Below are 23,778 nucleotides of genomic sequence, written 5' to 3'. Positions count from 1 at the left end.
AAATTCCTTCAAGGAAGGCATTTAGTTGTATTCCTTTAAATTAAGGATTTTGTTGCTTTGAGCACACAGGTGGAATAAGCTGTACAGAGAGGAGCAAGGAATACAGGTAGAGCTGGAGCAGAAGGATTCCCTGATGGCAATCTACAGGTCCAACACCAGCACAGAGCTTTGAGCCACTGCAGCTGCTTCCCAGGGAGTGGGGGGAGGATTATACATCTATAAAATGTTGGAAATTTTGCAGCACTCCTCCATTTTGGCTGGGGACATGCTGAAGTGCAACACTCAAAAGTCCTTGGTAATTCACATCACCTGTGGGAATGGGTGGGTGCTTCAGGGGTGTTTTAGGAATACAATGGTCAGAGAGGCAGAGAAAGGAGGTGACTGTTTGTGACTAGGAAAGCACCATTTGTGTAGCTCAAAAGGACAATTAGAGACATAAGGCATTAGGGGCATTGGCCCCTTAGGGACTCTAGGGGTGGGTTGTTTATCTTCCAGCACCTCAGATGTGGGACAATGTTGATGCCAAATGGTTCAAAACTCTTTTGACCAGGATGTACTTACATTTCATAGAATCACAGAACAAGCTGAGTTGGGAGGGACCCCCAAGGATCATCCAGTCCAGCTCCTGGCCCTGCACAGCCCCATCCCCTGTGCCCCAGAACATTTTCCAAACACCCCTTGAGCTCTGCCAGGCTGGTGCTGTGACCACTGCCCTGGGGAGCCTGGTCAGGGCCCAGCCACCCTCTGGGGGAAGAACCTTTTCCTAAGCTGGTAAAATCAAACATTTGTACAAAACCTTGCTGCTGGCAGGCTGGAGGAAGGAAGGCATTGCATCAGTATCACATCTGAGCTGTTCTTAACAGAGGTGCTCTCCCTTCATCCTCCCTTGCCCAGGTAAGAGGATCAGACTCATGCTACACAGCTGCCTCCCCTGGTGCCCTCCCATTTCCTGCAGGAATTCCAAGTGCAGCACAAGAGCTGGAGCCATCCACACACATCTGTGCAGAGAGAGGCTGAACTCTCTTCAGTTCCTCATCAGCAACTCAACAGTCCCCACGAGTTTAGTACCCAGTTTTGATTCCAACCCACCACAGACTGCAGTCACCCTTTTTGGCACTTCCCCACTCCAGAGTCAGGCAGCTCTTTATGTCTCCTTGTGCAACTTCCTGCACAGGAACCATGAAAACATTCAGCACCAGAATAGATAAGGCATATCCCTGGCTGTAAGAGCTCCTACAAAGAGGATTTCAATGCAGAACACATGGCTTTATCACAGATCCCAAAATCTTTGCTGACTTTTTAACCAAAAACTATTAAGGCCTATTTGCAAAGGATGCAGATTCTTTGCAAAGCATAAATCTGTGAAACAGTAACAGAACACACAGAGTTTTGTTCTTATCTCACTTCCAGCAAGGCTGAGGCACAGATCAGAGCTGCAGTGTTTACACCATTGTAGGAAACACATCCCTGATTTTAAGGCCAATGCCATAACCCAGTCCAAGATATTCTCATCCACATTAACTTCAAAATCTTGGAAGCCCACAATTTGGTCAGTGCTGAGAGGGTGTCTCTTTTCCAAGCACCAGACAGATAATCCCAGTGGCAGGCATTAAAAAGGCATAAACACACAGAGAAAAAGTTACCAGCTACCATCTCCCCTGTTTTGGGGTATGTGGGATTGCATCACGACTTTCAACCGGATCAGCAAGTCATGCAGCATCCTTAAAAAAGGAGGGAGAACAAATGGCAAACTGAGTGACAAATACATAAATAGAAAGTGGTTTTATCAGTTTATTGCTTTTTGCTGCCATTTCATGGAGTGTCAGGTCTGCACAGACTATCATGGAGAACAAGGTTTTATCACAAGCCATAAAACAGGTAGGAAGTCTAATCCCACATCCACACAATTTGCAAATTTGACAGCAAATACAGCATCTCCAAAAAGCTATTGGCATTTACAGTAATCAACTGATTATTTTTAAGTTGCTGAACAAAATGAAGTGGTGAGGGACCATGTGCCAGACTTCTGGTGTATTCAAGACATCCTCCCAATGCACACATTCTGAAATCTTCCAAAATTTCATTAATGCTAAATGAAATCAATGTATTCTGCTTCCAGTTTAAATACCAGGAGAAAATAGTTATCACATTTTAATATATTAACTAAAGGACTATTTGTATCAAACTCTTCACACATGAAATACTTTTAAATTAAATAATATAATACACTTACAAAAAAAAAAAAAAACAAAAAACCAGACCAGAAATTTATTGCTAATATTAAAATTAACACTTTTCATGGAAGAGAAGGCTAGATTAATAGTATTGCTATGAACATAGTTCCAGAAACAAGAATTCCTGATTTTCAAATTTGTTCAGCCCCCACAACTGACTTTAAAGGACCTGCAGACATGTGGGACTTAGGAAAGATGAGGTCCACAACTTTATTAAGTTATGGTTCATGATCTGATGTCCTTTTATTGCCTCTCAGTATAACAGTGAGCATCAGTCTGCTGCTCCTGCATGCTAACATCATCATTCATTAGATCTGTTCTCCACGGAATAACAACCCAAAACACAACCACCCTAATCTTGCATTTCCACATGAGTATTTTTAAAATGTGGAACTACAACTTCATTCATCTCTCTATGTCCACAACAAGGAAAAGTGGGAACATTCACCAGGTGAAGAGTCCATGACTAAGGACAATGTTTTTAGGCCAACCCTTGATTCATTTGCTGACAAGCTTCCACTGCCAAAGGAAGCTTTTTTCTCATACTGTAGATTGAGTAACACCACTCCTCAGTGCAGTCACACCTGATACTCTACCAATAACAAAAACAGAAACATAAAAACTTGCTTACACATCTGCACAGCCCAGTGCCTTAGCAGTGCACTGATTTCCACCCCCAAGAACACACATCTATAGCTTTCTTTTCTCTTTTTGCTTTTTAAATTTGCTGTTTTCAGCAGTTATCTACCTTGTTACTAGATTATGCTACTTTCTTGAAGTGATTTTCTTCTTAACTTATACACTCACCCAATTACTGACATAGGGAAAACCAGCAACTCTACCTCTCCAATTAAATAGACAAAACTGGACTTCACAAGGGTTATCAGCATTGCAAACTATTAAGGTGACAATATCTATAATTAATTACTTAAGGATCATAAAATTAACCAGTGTAAATTGTAACCTAGCCACAGTTTTTAGAATTGCTAAATGATTGATACAAACGAGTGCTTTATAGAACCAGCAGTTCTCAAGTCACTCAAAAATAAATTTTAAAGAAGGGGCAGATTTTGTATTAATGCCACTTCATTAACTGGGGTAGCTGAACTCTGCTGCAAATCAACCAGTTAGAAACATTTAGGCAGGTCTTCAGGAATGGAAATTACAAATGATCTGGTTTGGGTTAAAGCCTCCTCCTGGCTAAATCCTCTTCTAGAGTGCCCTGGGCCCAAATGTGCTTCACAAAGCAGGATTCTAACCCAAAACATTAATATATCAATGGTTTTAATATCAATCATGAACATCAAAGTACTTACTACTCAGTTGTTGCCACAACAATTCCTTTTCCTTCAACTCCGCTCCTACATTTGTCCTTCACCCCCCAAAGATGTATTAGCAAAAGAATATTTGAGGAGTAAATGCAATGCTCAAGCTCAAGACATGCAAGACTTGAGAAGCATATGCCTTTCTTTTCATGGCATGCATGAAAAGGAGTCAATATACCAGGAACTGGATCAACAAAGACAGCAGATCAGAAGAAAATAACTCTTGCCCATTCTGTGAGACAATTCAGGCCAGCCACATGTGTTCCATATACATTTGAAAATAAAAAACCTGATTTTATTCAGACAACTTAAAATATTAAATACTTTAAATGGATGTCTTTCAACTCCAAGTTGAATTGATGAGATATTTACACAGCTATTCACAGAAATGTGCGAAGTAAAGTCTCACAGGGAAATTAATTTAAAAGTCTGACAGCTTGAATGGGACATTAAAAAAGGCAGCAGGGATCCCATGTCCATTTCATGTACACTTTAAAGAACTAAAGAGAGGGAAAGGGTTGATCCAGCTGAACCTCTGGAAATGTAACAAATCCTATCCACGCTGCAAGTTGGTCACTAGCTGTCTTTGCTGCAGAATTCACAGTGTATCCCTCCAGTGAGGTCTTTGACCACTTTTTCTTTGATCAGTTTTTGCAGGAATTTTGTTTCACTTGTCACATTGTGCATAGTTTGTTCTTTCATGGCAGCCATGCAGAGGTTGTTGTAATAGTGCAAAGGTGTGCTGGGCTGATCCAGGTCATATCCAAATCCTGCCAAGCTCACTTCATCACATAAATGTGTGGCCAGAACAACTGCTGTGACCCCAATTGTAGGTACATTCTAAAAAAGGAGAAAAGTGAAATTTGCTCAGTTCAAACATATTGTCCTTTACCAGGTTTATAAACACTTTATACAATTTAATGACTTTGTCTATTCCTTCTCCTCATTTAAAACTGAAATAAATTATAACTACGACTAAAAATCAATTTAATGATCAAGTAAAACTAAAAACCCCAGGGCAAAATACTATACAATTTAAGTATTTGGCTTTTGGCTGTCAACACTAATTTTTTTTTCCTGTGAAAGCAAGATGCCCTATCACTGTGTAGTTAAACTGCAAGTGATCCTTCACTTGAAAAAGTCAAACAACCCCTGACAGAGAGCTAAACTTGGCATTTCTTGATGTACACTTATTTAAGTCTTGAGCAACAACAAGCTCTCTAACAGTATTCTTCACAATATGACTTTTCACTGAACAACCTGTGAAAGAGGCAAATATACTACAATACCATTAAGATACTCATATATGTTATTTTGATAAAGAAATGTGAGAAGATCCTGCAAATATTTGTGCAATAATCTTAACTGCTTTCACATTTTGGTAGAGAGATGGCGGTTAGTATTTTTGTAGTTCAAGAGAACTAGTGACATTCAATTTCTCAAACATGCAATTAAAGTAACAAAAATGCAGTGTATAATTAAACCAGGCAATTCATCACTCTGTACCACTGCTGGAGCAAAGGACATGGAGGGAGGAAATGCCCTTCAGCTGCTACTGAGCATTCTCTGGCATACACAGCAATTCCAGCAGCTGGAGGGCTGCTTCACACTGGCCTGGTTTCCAGGCTCTCTGCTTTCCCTGCAGCTGGAGACATCTGGCTACTGCTGATGGCTGGTTTAGCTAAACAGGGCTGTTTTTAACAGGCTTAACATACATCAAATGCACGTTTTTAAACACTGGAATGAGTTTATGTCTTACTGCATCTGAATGCCATTTCATGTCAGCATACAGGCAAAATACCTCATCTAAAAAGGTGAGCTGAAATCTTACCTTAATTTTGCACAAGAAAATACAAGAGTTTTTTGAAAGCACATTAATTTCCTTATTACCTGAAACCAGCTCTGCATAGAAACTGCATAGAGAAAGTAAAAAGTCCAAAACTTTTCTCAGTTTCTTATTTTATTTTCTTTGTATTTTACCATCTCCTTTTGTTCAAAGGAAACTTCTTACCTTATCCCAACCCCAGAACTTTGACCGAGGCTCAGGGAACTGTAAAATGTCCAAAGCTGTTTCTTTGATAATGACTGGATTCAGAATCCGAAACTGCTTTGATGTGAAAGGAATTTTCTCAGCAACCTCCTTCCAAAAGAAGAGTCGCATCCACAGAGGCTAAGAGAAATAAAAAATCTAGTTCAGAGGGAAACTCTGAGACAAACACAGCATACAAGTTACAGAATTCACCAGTGACCCTGAAAAATTTAGCAGTTTACAGCTAAGGTGCTTTGGAAATATCAGCGTACAGATCAAATGACTGACCCAAAAGAGGAAAAACCTTTAAAGTACCTGGAATTGCAGAGAGGACAGCAGAGGGAATAGTTGTTTATTCTGAATACTTGACTGCACTTTGTGTTTATCAGTCAACATATTCACCAGCACCCATGGGTTCTTCATTCCTTTAAGTACTGTTGCCTGCCCCAGCACAGCTGAGCAGGCAACAGTATTTAAAGAAACGGGCAAGGGAAGCAGAGTTTCCCACAAACATTAACCAGCCATTCTGAAGCAAGCACCAGATTTAAAGCAATTGTGCTCAAGCTCTGAAGTGAAGAGCTGTTGTTTGACAGCATCCACCTAGTGATAAATGCAACCCTTCAGAAGAGGGTTTACACAGGACTCAGAAAGCCAGACTCTGATCTCACGCCACTGCAGTCAGTCAGATGCCTGCTAATGGAAGAAGAAATACCACATCACACTAATTCTGCAAGTCTTTCCATGAAATGGGCAACATTAAGCAAATTATTAAACTGATCTAGCTCCAACATAGACCTGTATTTTTTTTAAATAGGCTTTAAGGAACAACAGCTTGAACTGATCAAATACAGGTTGCAGTGCTCCTGTTTTCCCAACCATGCTCTGGATCAGTTTACTTCAGTGCCAGTGCCTGCACAGAGAGCTGAGCCAACTGACAGCTGAGTATTTGAAAGAAGTAGGGCTGCAGCTCACAGAATCACAGAGCCACTGAAGTTAGACAGGGCCTCTGGAGATCACAAGGTCCAACTCCCCTGGCCCAAGCAGACACCTCAAGCCAGATGCTCAGGACCGTGTCTAGATGATTTTAAGAAAGATGTCCATGGATATTCAATGTGACAAGTTTCTTCTTGTCCTATCACTGGGCACCACCAAAAAGAGCCTGGCTCCATCCCCTTTGCACCCTCCCCTCAGATATTTATGTACATTAATAAGATCCCCTCCGAGCCTTTTCTTCTCCAGGCTAAACACTCCCAGCTCTATCAGTCTTTCCTCATGGTAGAGATGCTCCAGTCCCTTAAATATCTTCCTGACTTTTCACTGTAGCAGTAGACAGTCATGGTCAAGATTAAACACACCTTCTCACATTGTAAAAATCACAGAATTAAGAAAGGAATTTGGAGCACCTAAACTAGCAGAGATAAAACTGTTACATGACTTGACAGGCTGCCTTCTAAATCTCTCTCACTAATTTTTACTGGTTGAAATTATCTGCCTGCAGATTAAAAGAGGTGGAAGCCACCAGTCCACATTAATTTGGAAACATCAAACCCTCCCAATAAGTTCCTTAGAAATCTCAGCACTTCTATAAATGTTTAGTGAAAAATAAGCAACCTCATAATTTAGGGACCTCAGACAAATGTTCAATTGCACATTAATTCCATGTATGCCCATTGTAGCAGTACAGACTTTAGCTGCTAAAAAAATGGACTAGCATTCAGAAATCTCATTTCTATTTTGGGCTCTGCAGACTTGGTCAAGTCACTTAAACCAAATGTGAAATTAATTCCACTTCAGCAAACGCTCAGTATGTCACGTAGCCTGGTGCAAACCAATATCTCCACAAAAGAAAAAAGAAGTGTTACTGTCAGCATGGGGCTTCAACACAAATGCTGGTCCAACTGTAACTAGGAGACAGAGCTAAAAAAACCCACAAGGTTATATAAAAGATCCTCAGCACGATAAGCCAGGAAGTAACAGATCAATCAGCTTCTTCAAGCATTAGAAAACAAACCAAACAAAAATACAGGTACGTGAGACTGTCACATTACATACCAAGGTTTCATTTTTTACCATGGCTTGAAGCCAGTTGAAATCAACTCCTTTAAACAGAACAGCCACAAACAAGCTTGCAGGAGGATACTCATGATCAGAAAGGGGGGCTCCTTCGGGGTAGGTCATCCGTATTGTTGTTTTGTTCCCAACATGATCCGTGTAGCCTTGAACTGGTGCATCATTTAACCTGGGGGAAAACAAACCCACAAGGGAGGGGTATTAAATAAACAGGTTACAATCTCGTTAGAATATCAAACACTAAGCAAAAATTTGTTATTTGGCCCATAGATTTTTAACAGAACAGATTATGGTGTTTTCTCACAACCCACATGTTCTTGCCTCATGCACTCTTCCAGCCCTTATATCTTTGGGAGGAAGCCAATTCTATTTCTAGATTAAACGGCACAAATGCAGAACTTGGGAAAGAAAAGCTTGAAGAGTAAAGTGACTTCAGACAGCATTGCAGAACTTCATATCTCTTGCTTTGTGTCAACTCAAAGAGGCTTAAAAGTGGAAGAGGAAGAAAACACACAGAAAGTTGCCTGTGTGGTAACTTTTCACACATATATATTTATATATACACACACACTCACAAGTATTCCACAAAAAAACCCTTCAAATTATCCCTCCAATGCAATGCATCCTGTAGGTTTATATCATTTCCAGTTCACCAAAAAATTCAGATGCTGGCACACAGCTGACAAGAATGGAATCATCGCTCTCCATGAGTTCTCCAGAATAGCTCAAGTCCTGCAAACTTTTCTACATCAACAGAAAAATCACCTTCATCCTGCCGTCCCTAATTTCAGAGGACAGCTAATGCAAGTTCTCTGCCCCTCCACATGCTAACAAGGTTTGTTTACCTTTGAATAAGGGCTATTGATTCAATGAAGTATTTCCTTAATAAGATGAGCAAGCCTCAGTTTACAAAACAAGTTGAGAAAATGCTGGTATTAATTTTATTTGTGACTTTACATGATTCAAAACAAGGCGGTTCAAACTGTAATGTTCAGAAGGCACAAATACAGAGCACATTATTCAGATGCCAGAGATCATGGCAGTCACAGAAAACAGCCACTGACCTCGTAAAGATAGGAGAAGATAAGTGTGCTATAAAGTGTGTAAGCAAACTATATACTGAAATACCAATTAATTTTTATGGTGTTTGAAATAGCTGTCATAAAAAAATCCTTCAAGTAAGCGTTCAAACTAGCCATGGGGAAAAAAAAAAGCAGAGGTAGTCCTTAAGTCCTGAAGTTTAAGATTTGAAAGCTTTAAAATGCGAACGGATAAACCCAGCACTGTCTACTTGCCCATGATGTCACTAGTTTCTATCTAGTTTCTGCCCATGTGATTTTCATACCTGAAGTCCACAAATAATTACAATGAATTCCTTTCCTGTAAACATGACATTTTGCTCCTAAGACTTCAAATTCCACCAAGTCCCAAATAAATTTCTCAAAAGCACCTTCATAAAAAGTGTTATAAGTTGCATCAGTGTTGGAGATATTTTCCCCTTAAAAAGCAATGCTGAATCATAAAGTAATGAAGAAGTAGTTGGAGTCCTTAAATGGAAAGGACATACCTTATAACAATATCAAAGTGATTCAATAAGTGACCCAGCTCTGATCCATGGAGAATTCCACCACTACCAACAACAACACAGCGCTTACAGTGCTTTGACTTCAAATCTTCTGGTAAATCATGCTCAGGTAAGAGTTCAAGGAGATCTTTAAGTTTATCAGAGAACTTGTGAAATCCAAATGGAGGTTCATATTTAAATAAAGCTTCATCTTCATTCATATTTTTCCTTACAAAGGGAGATATGTCCATGCTGTATTTCTCTGCAAACAATTTCTTCATCTCTTTCTTGGCATAAGAAGGTCGGCACTGCTCCTGCAGCACAGCGCTGGCAAATTGCTGTGCCCTCTGAAACAAACACACAGGATTCAGCCAGGAAAGCCAGCTGTAGGAAGGCACAAATTACTCAAACTGTGGGCCAGCTAACCACCAACAGTTCAGCAAACACAGGGGTTATAAAGAAAGCTTCAGTGTGGAAGTACAACAATTAGGAATTATTTACTCAGATGGAGATATGAGCCAGTGCACAGTGAAAACCTGCAGAGGAATTCCTCTCCACTCTATCACTTAAATCTAGACATGAGGTTTTCTAAAGAATATATTAGGCTAGTAGAAGTGCTAAGTGAGAATGAGCTTTTGTACCACCATTTGCAACACCAAATAAAAAAACCTAGACATACTTCTACCTGTCTAATTTAGCAGCAAGTGGAATTCCACTCTGCTCAACTGCATGACCTGAGTTCTGCTCTGAGATTCCACCAGAGACACATCCACTGGGCAAAAGTTCTGTGCAACAGCAGCTGGACTTGTTACTCATCAGAATGAAGCAACACTTCTTCCATAAATATTGCTAAAGTGCTAATGACTAAAAGGAATGCTAGGTGGGGGTGTTATGGGCCTTCTCTCAAAGACTAGTCACCAAAATAATAGACTACATTTCCATATTGCACAAAAAGATTAAAGTGACAGAACTACACATGGATCCATCTCATAACAAGAACAAAACACTATTAGTGTATGTTTTTAGAAATCTGTAGTGGCAAGCTGGTATCTGATGTAAAAAGAGAAAATCAAAGGTTCCTCCAGTGTAATTAAAAAAAAAAACCCATGAGCAAACACAGGAGTCAGAGGCACAAGATTCAAATCTACTACTAATTTAGCTCTCTTCTACTGTTAAGGAACAATAGTGTCTATCTGAAGGAACAGGGAGGGAAGTTCTGCTGCTGGTTTTTTGGGGTTTTTTCTAACCAAGATTAACCTACAGAACTTCCTCTACCACCATTATGAAGGTTTCTGCATGAACACCACTCTGAGCAAAGCATGACTGAACAACTCCACAATGTACTTTTTGAGACAGCAATAAATACAGTCTATGAAGCCTTCAGGTTTGCTTGGTTTGATGTGTTTGTTCTTCAGAATCAGGAATGTCATTGAAAAAATAAGTCAAATGAGAAAAAAGGGGAGGCAAAGAGGTCCAGAGAGGGAAAGATAAGCACTGAGGATGATGGCAAGTGGGGGAGGATGCACATGCAGAAATGCTAAGACTAGACTGTCTTAAGACAGGGTTTCTGCTAGAAGTTGCCCATTAGCATTGAGACAGTCAAAGATAGAAATGTAACAGCCCTAAGGCAGGTAAGTTCTGTTATAAAGTGCAAATAGGATAAGTAGCAAAGGCTTTAATGGTGTCTGTTACACCTCTTTAAAAGCTGCATGCAGCTTGCTACCTTGAATGAATAAATGAAATAATAGCTGTATCCTCTTGGACATTTGCCCTGTGATTCCAAAAACATCTGAGTAACTACAAGGCAAAGCAGACTGGGACACTGGCTTAGGCAAAAAAAAACCAAACAACTCCTTTGGTTTAATATATTACTTTTGGGTGTTTTTAATACGTGACTTTTCATTTGCATCAATCTCCTGATCACCAGTATCATCTGCACTGACAAAATGGGATGATGATATGTCCATTTCAAATTTTCAAGTCACACTTATCTAATTTTACCCCTAAAAACTCAGTTTCTCTCAGATGTTCTGCTGTCATTTTACAAGAACAAAAAACAATGTTTAAAGTATGAGATGAAGCAAAATATACTTCTGCTCAACAGATAATTCCAGCATTTTAGTTCTTTGTTGTAGAGCCCTGTAAGTCTTGTATTGTCAAATGATAACTTTTTTTTTTAAATGAAATGAAAGAAAAAGCAAAAAAATACCAACCCTTACACGATCGAGGTCCACATATGGCATTTTTGTCCTGTCACATTCCTCAGGGTCAAGATGCAATTTGAGGATATAAAGGAAGCACCCTCCAACCACAAACAGTGCAAGAATTCTAAAAACAAGCAGGGCAGTGAGGGGTAGGAGAGAAAAACAAAAAAATATTTTTTCTGATGTTCAATCAACTATTAAATCAATATTTTTAAGCAAATTTAAGGCAGTTGAACTTTATGTGAATACTTGCATTTGAATAAAAAAAATCCTTTTGCTTTGTTTACTTCAAGTCTTGTATAACTCTTTAAAGTTATCCATACAAAAGTATGAACAAATATAGATGCCTAGGTAAGGAAAATGCCTGCCTCCATACATTTTAAATGCATCTCTGATGAGTCAAACAGTTCTCCTCACATAATGAAACCAACAGTGACTTTTTTTGCTTTAGAGGTCATATCTTAGAAAACATATTTCCATGCGAGTTGAAAAAAAGGCTGGAACTTCAAATTGGATGATTTTGGGCCAATGGCCATCACAAAACTTTCAACTCAGTGGCAGGCCAGAATGCAGAACTCAGGTGCTCAGGCTGAAAAGCCTTAGTTACTTACCCCCCCAAAACATGCAGCAGGAAAAGTCCAATCAACTTTAAAATTGAAGAACATAGACTATTCATATTTTTGATCTACTAATTTCACATTCCTAAAGAATACCACTGCTGATATCCAAAAAGTAACTTAGCTCATTTCATGTTTAAACCCATCGGTAGAATATTTACATCATTATTTGGTTAAAGTTGTGGTTCTTGCTCAAGTATGAAGTTTGAGCTTTCTTATTGATTTTCATTTCCTATTGTTTCCTAAGGATTGGATGTTTGTTTAAATGTCTTTTAAAAATGTACAAGTTATTAAGTGCCCAATGCTTCTTGAAACTCTTTCAGATAAAGTTAATACAAATTTCCAATATTTTTTTTTAAGTTTGCACTAAATGAACTAATAGATGCAATCCCAGCACTCAGTGTACAGTACAGGCTGCAAACAAGGTGACCACTGGAAAAGCAGGACTGTTCTCACATCTCACTTAACTAAATTACATTTTCCACTGATAGGTGATCTAAGAGCTTCATTAGCATGTTAGGCAGCAGCCCCTGGAGATCAGCCAACAGGCAGAGAGCAGGAGATTCACAGCTGACAAATGAGGCTGGTTTTCCTCCAGAAGTTTATCAAATATCCCCAGATTCAGCTGGGGTTGCACCATTCAGGTTATATTCACCTGTGTATGTAACAGTTTGTCTCTGGGTATTTTAGCTTTAAGACCTAAAAATTCATATGGCATTGCAGTAGTGAACATTTTAGGTATAAAATATGGGATCTACGTGTGCACACACCCTTTAATTCTAATTTGATGTCAAACTATAAACAAATGAGTAAGGTTTTTGATGTAGCATTCCAAAAGTCTTCATAACAAAATAACTATATGAAAACACCTCCCCAGGATACCCACTCAGCATCCTCTGGCCTTCCATTCCCTCAGTTACCAGACTGTACACAAGTCTCAGCAGTGTTATTTACCTGCATACAAAAAAGATTGGAAATACTTGTCAGTGAAATACTAGGATCTCACTTTGGCTTGGGAAGACAGGTACTACAACAAGTTATCCTGCCCTTGACAAAGTGTTTTCAGGAAAGCTGTGTGCTCAGCCCTCCATTCACAGCCTGTGGTAATCCCATGCCTTGATTTCTGCATCCATTTTGCAATTGCCCAGGCTGGGGGTGGAACAACTGTCCTCTGTGCAGCTGTGACAATGACACTTACTTGCGAGTACCTTTTAAAAACCAGCTTGGTCTTCTCATCTTCATGTGCAGCCACCTTACACCATTGCACAGGAGGTGAATGATCACTTTTCAGCTTCACAGAGTTATTGTCACTCAGCAGTGCTGTAAAAAAGAAAGAAAAAGTGATCATAACTTTTGCTGAATTGAAGAAAAAGTTCACAGAACACCCATGGAGTGACAACTTTGTTTATCAGAGAAGACTGCGATTCTTAGTTATGGTGCCAGGAATACTGAATTGCTCCTGAGCTCCTTGTGATCAAGAACTCGCTCATTTCATCTGCATCACCAAAACATGATTCTAAAAATGCTGCCAGGTTTTTGCATGCTTCATAAGCCTGAAGTCTAACCATTGCAAATTACATCAGCTGCCATCAAACACTCTAAACAATATGCTCAGGGTATTCAGGATCCCTGACTCAAAATGAAATCCCTGTGCTACGCCCCCCACTAGGCTTCAAGGATGCTTCCAGCATACAAAACTCATACAAGCCATCCTCAAAACAGGAGCCCATTTTTCAAATCATCTCCCTGGTTTCCCCAAAGCCAAACAAACATATCTCATCATCACTGCTCTGAATCTACCACTAACCTCTTCAGCAGCCCCAACAACATGGCCAGCAACTTCAACAGCAGGCACCAGAGAAGGTGTGCAGGGAATTTCTTCCTGGCACACTGCAGGACCAGGAGGTTGCCAGCACCAGGGAAGCACAGCACAGCTCCCTGCACAGAGCATGGGAGAACCCAGCAGGACAGCACAGTGCTCCCTCACAGATGGGCAGGGCACTGATCCTCAGCTGACAAGAAGCAATCTTGCTGCTCCCACAATTTCTATCAGCACGCTCCAATATTCATTTTGGGAAGAAAAATGCATGCTGGCACATCATCTTCTCCCAGGCTGCTGCCAGTAACCAAAGATGTGAGGATGGAATCCCCACGAAGAGCCCACCTGTACAAGGCTGCTGGTTTTCCCAGGGAGAAGGAACACAGGCAAGGGTTTGTCCTGTCCTCCCCACCCAAAGGAGCACTCCCTTTGATCAGCCAACCATGGAATGGTGCAGCCTACTCCTCCAGAGGGGAGGATTTCAGCCCAGCTCCTTCCTTTGATCTCAGTACTTGACCCTCTCTGCTCTCCACTGCAAAGGTGTTCACCTCTTCTGTTCTGCCAAGAGTTCTGTCACAGAACTTCTAAAAAAGAGCAAGGCTAAGGGAAAGCTTTCCTCTAGGGATGATCTTCCTCATTCTCTTTTCCACCTGTTTTCCTTGCTTATGTTGATATGACCCATTTGAACCAGCCTGTACAGCCACTCAGAAACACTGCTTGATTGGACAAACAACTGATGTTCTTAAACACCAGGATAAAGGAGCTGGAGACGGAAGTACCCCCTCCAGATATCAAATCCAGATCACTGAAATTTCAAGGGTTTCTAATTCAGAAGATGATTCAGTCTCTTTACACAGAGAGAAATTATTACTGATAATCACAGTAGAAGGTCAAATGCCAAAAAACCCTGTGAGGGTGGGACAAGGAGAGATAAAGATCAACAATAGCGTCTGAAGCCCTTTGAAGAGCAGGCAACAGTCAAGTCGTGCTTTCAAGGTCACATGCAAACAATTACAACCCACAAACACAGCAAGGCAGGAAAACCCTAATGGTTTTTGCCAGCAGGAAAGGTGATCACTTACCTCAAACACAAGTAACTTGGTTATTATGGCATCGCTAAGAACCTCAAATTCCCCACCTGACAATTTACTAATTGCAAAGACTCTGAGCTGTCACACCCATTTGCAGCCCTTTGTTACAGCCCCTTTGAGATCTGGAATAAAATCTGAACTCACTACCATCGTGGTTGTCTTGAAAAAGTGTAAACTGAAATTTAAGGGGTAAGTTACATCCCCCAGGCCCCCAGAATTCTGGCAGTTAAGCTGGAAATCAAATCCAGCTCTCATCTACTACACAACCTGTCAGGACACCAGGACACAAGACAAAACAGCAGGTCACAGGGAACCTATGAAGCCTTAACAGCTCCTCATTTTCTCAGAGCAACACCTCATCTTTACTGTCTGAATCTATACTGCTGAATAAAACCAGCACTGGGGTGCAAAACTGGGTGTTGACACCACCACCCCAGTCATCCACATCAGTTTGCTCTCAGCTACTATTGGCAGGAAATCATTCAAGTTCACATGGGGAAAGATGTCAAAAAATTGGTTACAAGGACCATATCCCAGAGTCAGTTATGGATCCCAAACTTGAACTGCTCTACCTTGAGATGTTCAGTGCTGGCCCAGCAGGACTGGTGCTGTCACCTTTACAACACACATCCTTCTGCCACACTACACAGAGAAGTCAACTCAGCAGCTCTCATGCAGTACCTGGACACTAGCACAGCTTAGAGGTGACAGCTATCCAGACAGACACTGTCAGGCTGCACAGGGAGCAGCCCCAGCTCATGGAGCAAGATCACACCAGCACACAGCAGGAGCTGGGACCAGAGGATGCTGCAGAGAGTGAACACAGCCTGCAGGCCACGTGGAAGCTCCAGGACTGCCCCACACAGAACAGAGAGGACATTCCATCAGATCACCTCAGAGGAGACTGCCTCACACCAGCACAAACAAGAGGAACTCAGCACTGTTTGGGAAAGGGATGGGATCACTCACCAACACCAATGGCTCAGGGCAGGGATGTGAGCACAGAAAGCTGCTACAGCACAAAACAAGGCAGCAACTACATCTGTCAGCCCCACAGATCTCCACAAACACAGCTGGGGAGAAGCATAAAATGGGATCTTTTTAAAAAGGAAAAAGCAGGAAACAAGCTTCACCTACTTTCACTAGAGAACAATACAGGTATTAATTCTTTCTCAGGTAAACAGAAAGAGGTAACTTGATCACAGTTCATAGGAAACTAGGTCAGAATGAATTTTGCACAAAAGAATCAGTCAAACTTGGTACCAGGCTGCAAGAGATCTAAAAGAGAGAGAAGGAACTGAGGAGGTGGAGGGTGATGAAGACAGAAGGGAGTCAAACAGGAATGCAAGACTGCAATAAGCTAGTGCTATCAGAAAATGATCCCTGCCTCCGAGCAAAATAAATTCTAGCTGTTCCCTGCTTCAGTCATCCTGGATGAGCAAAAAGAAACAATGAAACAGAGAATTTCATAATCACCTCAACACATCCTTTCCGAGTCCACCTCTTAGTATGCACAATGATTGTTTTTGTTATATAAACAAGTAAGTGACATCATGTCACTTTCAAATGAAAACAAATGTCAGTTTTCATTTCCTTTGCAACAGTTTACTTCAGTTTGACTTTTGCCAGTCATGATCATGACAGATGATTCCCTTTTAAAACAAGTCGATATATACAGACCAACACAAGTCAAAATGCATCTGTCCAGCATAGCTTTTTTTTTTTTAAATTACTCAGGATCGGACCCTGCACCCTTATTCAAGTCAAAGAGCCCTTTCACTGGCTGGAATGGTGGAGGACTGCCCAAAAGAGCAAGGGGGCAGTAACAAGCACCTTAGAATGCACCTTGCCCACAGTCTGCCTGAATTAACGCCTCCGAGGTTGCAGAGAGAACCAGGGCAGTCAAGATCCCAGGAGGACCAAAGAGATGTTGCATAAAAACACCTTTACATTCTTTCAGGAAGGGGCCCTGATACACTTGTTTTGAGAGCCATAAATGCAAATGTCTCAATTTGTGTACAAAACACAGCTCAGGAGTGTTGTGGTGTTACAACCACATTTTGCATTGACACTTTTATAGTTACTCATTGTGCTGTAATTAGCGAGGACTCAAAGGATTTAAATTTATCTACTGAACTTAAGTGATCTGTGCAAAGCTGCTACTAAGGCTAAATTGTCCATTAAAACAATATACTCCAAAGCTTTTAGTGGTGTTATTCTTTTCACCATGATTTACTTTTGTCTCATTGTTATTCTTATGAAGACAACATTTCTACACTTGGAGTATCTCAGAAGCAATTCATTTAAGCCTTCAGGAAGTCTTTTCATGAGGGAATGCTAAAAGCTAAAAAGCAGCATGTATCAAGTTGCACATAACCACTGCCACACCCTGGAAAATGCATTTCAGCACCTGGATTTACCCAAAGCCGAAGCCAAGGTCTCTCAGCAGGCATGGGGACAGGAGCAGACAGCCTGCACATGAGTGCAGGATGATGCACACACCTGCATCCTCACCACACTCCCACAGCCCCCAAAACCACAAACCCACACAGGTGATGCTTCCACTTCCACTTTCCCCTCTCTCAGTAGCACCAGAGGCAGTGGGAACACCCACTCCTGCTCCTGCTGCACAAAGCAGCCTTTGAAGTTCCTGTAACAAGATGAAGAAGCTTGCAGGGAAAGCCCCCAGAAAATGAAACCCAAAAGTCACACTTATGTAAAGGAATTACAAATCATGAATGGTGGGACTTCTGCAGGCATTGAAACAGAAACTAAAATTAATGCAAAAATACCCAAAAGCCACTTGCTGACTTCATGCCTCTTCCCCTAAATCAGAGACACGTGAATAACTTGAATGTATTTCCAAAATCAGTAAAGGATAAGACAAAAGCTACTTGGTTTTAAGTAACATTTGTTTCAAAGGAGAAACACAAAGTTTTAAAGTAGAGAAGGTGTTTTTACACAAAAAACTTGAGCAAGGCACTTTTTATTGAGTTGTGGTTATTGTTCAGTAATGAATTGTATATGAATTTCCTGTTCTGTGGCTTTTAAATAAGACAAAAAAAAAATCCCACAAATATACCACAAAACTTTATGCAAGAAGTTAGAAGAGAATAACTAAGAAAACTTAAACTAACTCCACATTGGTTTTGGACACATTTGGAAAAAACAAGTGGCAAAAAACTGACAACTCCAACACTAATGTCTGTGACTACTTGCAAGTGTTGGGCCCATGAAAAGATTACACATTTCAATCTATCCTCATTATTGAACAGATAGACAATTTATTAATTTTAATTAAGGTTTTCAAAAATGATAAAGTATTTTAAGAGAATGTTATTAATTTATGTCAAAATATGAAAACCAGTTTGGTGACATTTACAGTTAGGATTGATTTTGTTTGCTTCTGAAGGACTGAAATCCACAGCAATCAAAATGTAAGGGCTGAGACATTAAAAAAGGGAATGAAAGGAATGACTAATTAGGTGGCAGGTCTTTGGTTTGTGCTTCAAAGCCAGTCACTAAGGAGAGATTCTCAGATGGTACCTAAGAATATGAAAAATTTAGAATTCTTCATCTTCTGTTCTACTTTAAGTCCATCTTTACAAAATTGATTCAAAAATCAGTATAAAACTCTCACAATTCTTTCCTACATTCATTCCACAATCTGTTCAATTGTCTTTAATTGGCAAACCAGTCTTGATTCAGGGAATTTTGATTCAGGATTTTCGTCAATGAATAGAACTGCTAATCATCAATTCTAATATTGGAAAGAACAAAACTTAACTGATGAGTTAACATGGTCTCTTACCAGCTTACCTACTGTGGCATGGGAGGCCCACAAATCCCCCAAGGTGTCCCTACTCAGGGACTCTCCCTATCAGAGCATGATACCTTCAGATCCTTCCCATGCTTTCAAACATCATCATCTCTTCATTGGAAACAATAAACCATAAACAAGAAATTTCACAAAAAACCTCTATCTGTTTATATAAAACATGATAGACAAATCTCCTTAAACCAACAGTGGATCAAGCCTCATCTCAATAACAATTAGGTGGGAACTGCAAAGTAAAAAATGCTGAAGCTAAGGAGAGTTACTTGAACACAAAGGACTCTACAGCTACAAGTGTTGTACAATTAAACTGCTGCCTTGCAACTGCAATCCAAGTTATTTTTATCCATCCAAAACACAAAGTATTTCTTAATACAAAAACTATTTGGAAACGGATTCTCTTGTGACACGAAGGATTTGTTATTACAAAACAACCAATCTGGAAAATAAAAGAACATCCTCTAACAAGAGGCACTCCAGAAACTGCAGTGTAGTAAAGGGCTGCCTGGCTTCCATGGAATCAAGGATCATCCAGTTCCAACCCCTGCCATGGGCAGGGACACCTTCCACTGTCCCAGGCTGCTCCAAGCCCCTTCCAATTTGGGCTTGGACACTTCCAGAGATGGGGCAGCCACAGCTTCTCTGGGAAACCTGCTCCCAGAGAACACCACCACCCTCAGAAGTATTAATACTTCTTCCTAATATCCAGTCTAAACCTGCCCTCTGTCAGTTTGAAGTCACTCCCACTTGCCCTGCCACTCTGTGCCCTTGTCAAAAGACCAGGTCATGTCCAGCCTCTCATCCACCAGCACCTCCAAATCCTTCTCCTCGGGGCCAATCCCAATCCATTCTCTGCTCAACCTGGATTTGTGCTTGGGATTGCCCTAGTACAGGTGCAGGACCTCAAAGGACTTCATGAGGTTAACCTGCCAATGATTTCTGCAGAAATGAAGCCAAATTTTTCAGCTGAATTTTAAACACAGGTTTAAGAGATCAGGAAAGCTAACAACCTGCCCACATGTTGAAATTGGATTTAAAATCTATACAATGAAAGTAAAAAGCCTTTCATCTGGATGGGCCCATTTGCCCATATTGACAAAATACTCAGGAAAAGTCGGGAAAAAAGAACAGACAAGTTATCCCAAAGGAACTGTGCCTGACTGAAAAATCTCCTTCTATGACACAATGAATGCTGAAATAGCTTCTTAAAGGATTTTTTGTTCAATGGAGCATGACGAAAATCCTTTAAAATCACCAGTGTGAGGGAAAATTCCAGTGATATTAATGATCCAAGGGAGACTTACAAAGAATATGCTAAAACATGAGAATATTTTGTGTCATGATTTGTAGCAATATGTTCACTCTTGGATGTTTATCTTCAAATAATTTCCTGATCACCATCCTACCACTTCCTATCACAAGACATAATGAGAGCATCCAGGGAGCTATGGCAGATTAGGGACTGACATCTTCTCACCACAGGAAAAATGTGAAGCTAAATTTAAAAATTAGAGACTTCTGCCAATTATTTCTTCATCTACCACTACATAAATCCCATAGTAAAGTTGGAATTTGACATTTGACACTTCAGAAAACTTTACCTGAATATTATCTGCTTAGTATCTATTACTATTGAATGAAAAAATCATTTGGCATCTGTTTTAATGAACAGAGTCAGTTGTTTTGGTTAATTGAAGACTACATCTGTGATAGCAGAAGAAAAAAGTTTAGCCTATAAAATGGTTATAAGCACTTACAACATGCATGTTACAAAATGAACTTTGGCTGGAAAGGCCTTTTTATCAGACAATAAAAATTTAAAACAATGCTTTCTGTATGATCTGCAGTTCATTTGGTCAAGATCTGTCTCCTCAGAAAATGAGAACTTATTACTGAACCCTATTTGTGTGGACATAATTGGTAAAAAGTGAAACAAGGAGCAAATGAGAATTTCAGAGCAGTCGACAGAAACTCTCGAAGGAACCAACAGGATGACAGGTGAAAATTATTTTTCCTGGAGCCAGGAATATCACAAAGCAACATTAGTGTCCTAGAGGCACGATGATTTTTCTATCCTTGTGACACTCCACTTGTGTTTTCTTCTAATTGTTTAATGGGTCACTCCTACATCCTCTTTGCAACATCAATCAGCAACTCATAAAGTCATTAGCAACTTTACATAATTGTGTCTACTTGAGCACTCCTGTCCTTTAGGAAGGATACACATAGTTAGGCTACAATTTGTTGCTAACCTTGGGTCATCCAGCTAGAACATCAAAAGAAATTATTGCAGCTCAAATACAGCCCAATTATCAGCTTAACTAGAGATACTTAGAGTGTAACACCATCATTTCCTCTCAGCATCATTCACAGGAAGCTACTGAGGTTCTAAATGACAGCTCAATGTTCAAAACAGAGACATTCTCTTAATTTCACATCTGTGTTAGAACCCTCTAGTCAAACTTTGCTGGCTTTTCTCTGAAACCTCCTTCAGGTGCTCTCAAATGAGTAACAGCAAAAAAACCCCATGAAACACAAATACAAGAAACATCAACAAGATGTGCTTCAACACTTAAGCAGGCTGCTGATGCTTTGTGACAGACAGAAGCAGCATCTGAACATGGAACTTTCCTGATTCACAAATGAGCTACAGAAATTCAGTGTCCCAGCCAAGCAGGAAGAAATGGGTAACTTGGAGTACTGCTGTAGTGAACAGTGTGCTATTAAAAATTTAAGTTTATTTCTTACAAGGGAAGCTTTTAGACTGGTGCAAGAAACAGCGGCCTGCCTGCTTGGGATGCTCAGAGCCTGATGTCAGCCACTCCTCAGCACATGCTGAAGCCCACAGACACAGACAGTGAATGAGCTGCAGTGTAACAGCAGGCAGGTGCCACCCAAAATCCCCCCTCTGCACATCTCCCCTTTCTCATCCTCCTCCCCAGACCCACACTTGAGGAAGCACTGAGCCACTCCAGCACCTGGAGGGAGAGCCACACCAGCCAGGAAGAAAGCACAATGCACCAGGACATCTCATCTTGCACAAGTGGAAGAGACTTCTGAGCTCCTGCAAGGAAGCCTAAACAAATTGGGTCTTTCCCCTTGCATGGGAAGTTTGAGGGAAAAAATCTTTCCTCAAAGAAATGGTGTGAAAAGGCAGGGCATAGCAGTAATCTTCCTGCTAAGGAAAGAGCAGACTTAACACAGCCAAGATATTTCATATGACATCTGAATTATGCAGCAGAATAGCACCAAAAAACTGGTGATTACCAAACAATGTCAATATTACAGCAGCCTTTTTACCACCCTATCATCTAACATTCCAAGACATGATAGTAAAATCACATTTGAGCTTATAGAAAGGAGATGCCAAAGGCCTCCCATAAATAAAAGGCAAAAAATAAAATTGCAATGCAGTAAAAAAAAATTGCTGTAAACAGTTTTAATGCTTAAATTCTGAACTTCAGGACCTAACAGGCTGCAGAGAGTGCTGATAGGATGGGTAAAGGAAGAGCCTCTCCCAAGGGGAACAGAGAGCTTGGCTTGTCCAGCTTTGCAAAACAAGAACTGAGAGTTTGTCCTTAGATACACCAAACATGTAAATACCAAAGCCAAAACAAAACATTTCAAATAAAAGCATAATGTTAGCACACAGTAAAAAGTGGACATAAACAAAGAGGGACTACTGGCAAAAGATTCCTGAGCAGCAAAGGAACAACCTTGCCATAGGAGTAATGGAAAATTAACAGACTACAAATATTTTAAGGAAGTCTTTAATAATTTATGAATGACATTATCAGTGAGAGCTGCTTGTGACAGGAAGACTTCTCCATAATCCTGAAGTCCTGTTGGTTTTGAAGCACTGGATGTGCCTGCTGGGGATACTTTAACCTGTTCTGTTAAAGCAAGTTCCATTCAGACTCACACAGAATTTGAGAATTACACCATGATAAGTTTGAATCATTGTCGGGGTCTTTTTCAATTATTTAGCCTTTATTACACCTCAGGAACTACTGAAGTCTTCCAGGGCTTCTTAATCTAAATGAACAACCTGCCCACCAAATGCTTCAACTCTGCAGCAGTCACGGCATGTTTCACATCTGATGTATGCAAAGCAAACAAAATTGAACATTTTTAGCCCATTCTCCTCGGTAAAAGAAAGTTTCTGCTACCACACTTTGGCCAAATGATTAACAGGCAGTTAGGAGCAGGATGTAGGAAGACAATCTGCTCGACCTCTAAGGAAGGAAGGATGCTAAACCTCAAAAAGTTGCAGGAAACCAGAGGAGGGATGAGCTCATTTCTCATCATCCCCACGGAAACAGACAATGCACCAAAATGCTTTTGTGACCTAACTCTCCAGCTGCATTTTGACCTCTTAAAAGAAATTCCCAGAGTTTGGCTAGCAGAGTGCCTGGGAGATAGCTCAAGGTTTCCCGCTGCATGATCCAAAAGGGAGATAGCAACCTCACTGCAGCGTAACAGATGGAATGACACACTCTGCATGGAAAACATCCCCTCTAAACTGAACCTGCACAGTCCCATTGTAAGCTGCAGTTTAAAAAGATATATCCACTTCAAAAGCATAAAAGAGCACTTATCTTAATGAGCTTTCTTTAGAGAAATAATGAATATACATATTTATCTACCCTTTTCCCTAGAATGACACAAAGCCAGTCATTTTCCACCGCAGAGCTGTTTACATCCAGTAATTTAAAGAACATTTCCTAATCATTTCCCTAACTAAAGAGAGCTGCAAAATAAACATCCCTCCTCCAGCAGCCTTACCGTTTGATCTTACTTACTGAAATAGAAAAAATAGATACAAAACAAATCTCAGCATAAAGGGAGGGAAAAAAAGGCAACTCTTTTTCGTGAGTAGCGCTGAAGCCAACAGAAAGGTTTTGGCAGTAACAGCAGAAGCCGTATCTGGTTTGCATTCACATCACTCCAAGCATGAAATACAGAATCCCTCACAAAACGCCTATCGGAA

The 23,778-nt window shown here is 40.4% G+C and overlaps 1 protein-coding gene across 1 annotated transcript; it reads right to left on the bottom strand.

The window, feature by feature from the left end:
- Positions 1-1,767: 1,767 nt before the first annotated feature.
- ST3GAL5 (ST3 beta-galactoside alpha-2,3-sialyltransferase 5) lies at positions 1,768-13,369 on the bottom strand. The gene is made up of 6 exons (XM_005428338.2): positions 13,242-13,369; positions 11,436-11,550; positions 9,226-9,569; positions 7,641-7,827; positions 5,571-5,729; positions 1,768-4,399 (listed from the first exon to the last, which is right to left on the bottom strand). Exons 1-6 carry the CDS (start codon positions 13,283-13,285, stop codon positions 4,136-4,138), a joined length of 1,113 nt encoding a protein of 370 aa, XP_005428395.1. The 5' UTR covers positions 13,286-13,369; the 3' UTR covers positions 1,768-4,135.
- Positions 13,370-23,778: the final 10,409 nt, after the last annotated feature.

This window comes from Geospiza fortis, unplaced genomic scaffold, assembly GCF_000277835.1.
Source record: "Geospiza fortis unplaced genomic scaffold, GeoFor_1.0 scaffold125, whole genome shotgun sequence".
Lineage (NCBI taxonomy): Eukaryota > Metazoa > Chordata > Aves > Passeriformes > Thraupidae > Geospiza > Geospiza fortis.
The sequence above is the reverse complement of the archived record's forward strand: the minus strand, read 5'-3'. Positions and strand labels throughout refer to the sequence as shown.

What these genes read in the sequence shown, in the direction of transcription:
- ST3GAL5 (XM_005428338.2), bottom strand. Translation starts at nt 13,285, where the DNA reads ATGAAGATGAGAAGACCAAGCTGGTTTTTAAAAGGTACTCGCAA. An exon ending in TTTTTAAAAGGTACTCGCAA is followed by an intron (nt 11,551 to 13,241) that starts GTAAGTGTCATT and finishes GCTTGTTTTTAG; the next exon opens with AATTCTTGCACTGTTTGTGG. An exon ending in AGTTCTGGGGTTGGGATAAG is followed by an intron (nt 4,400 to 5,570) that starts GTAAGAAGTTTC and finishes CTCCTTTTTTAG; the next exon opens with AATGTACCTACAATTGGGGT.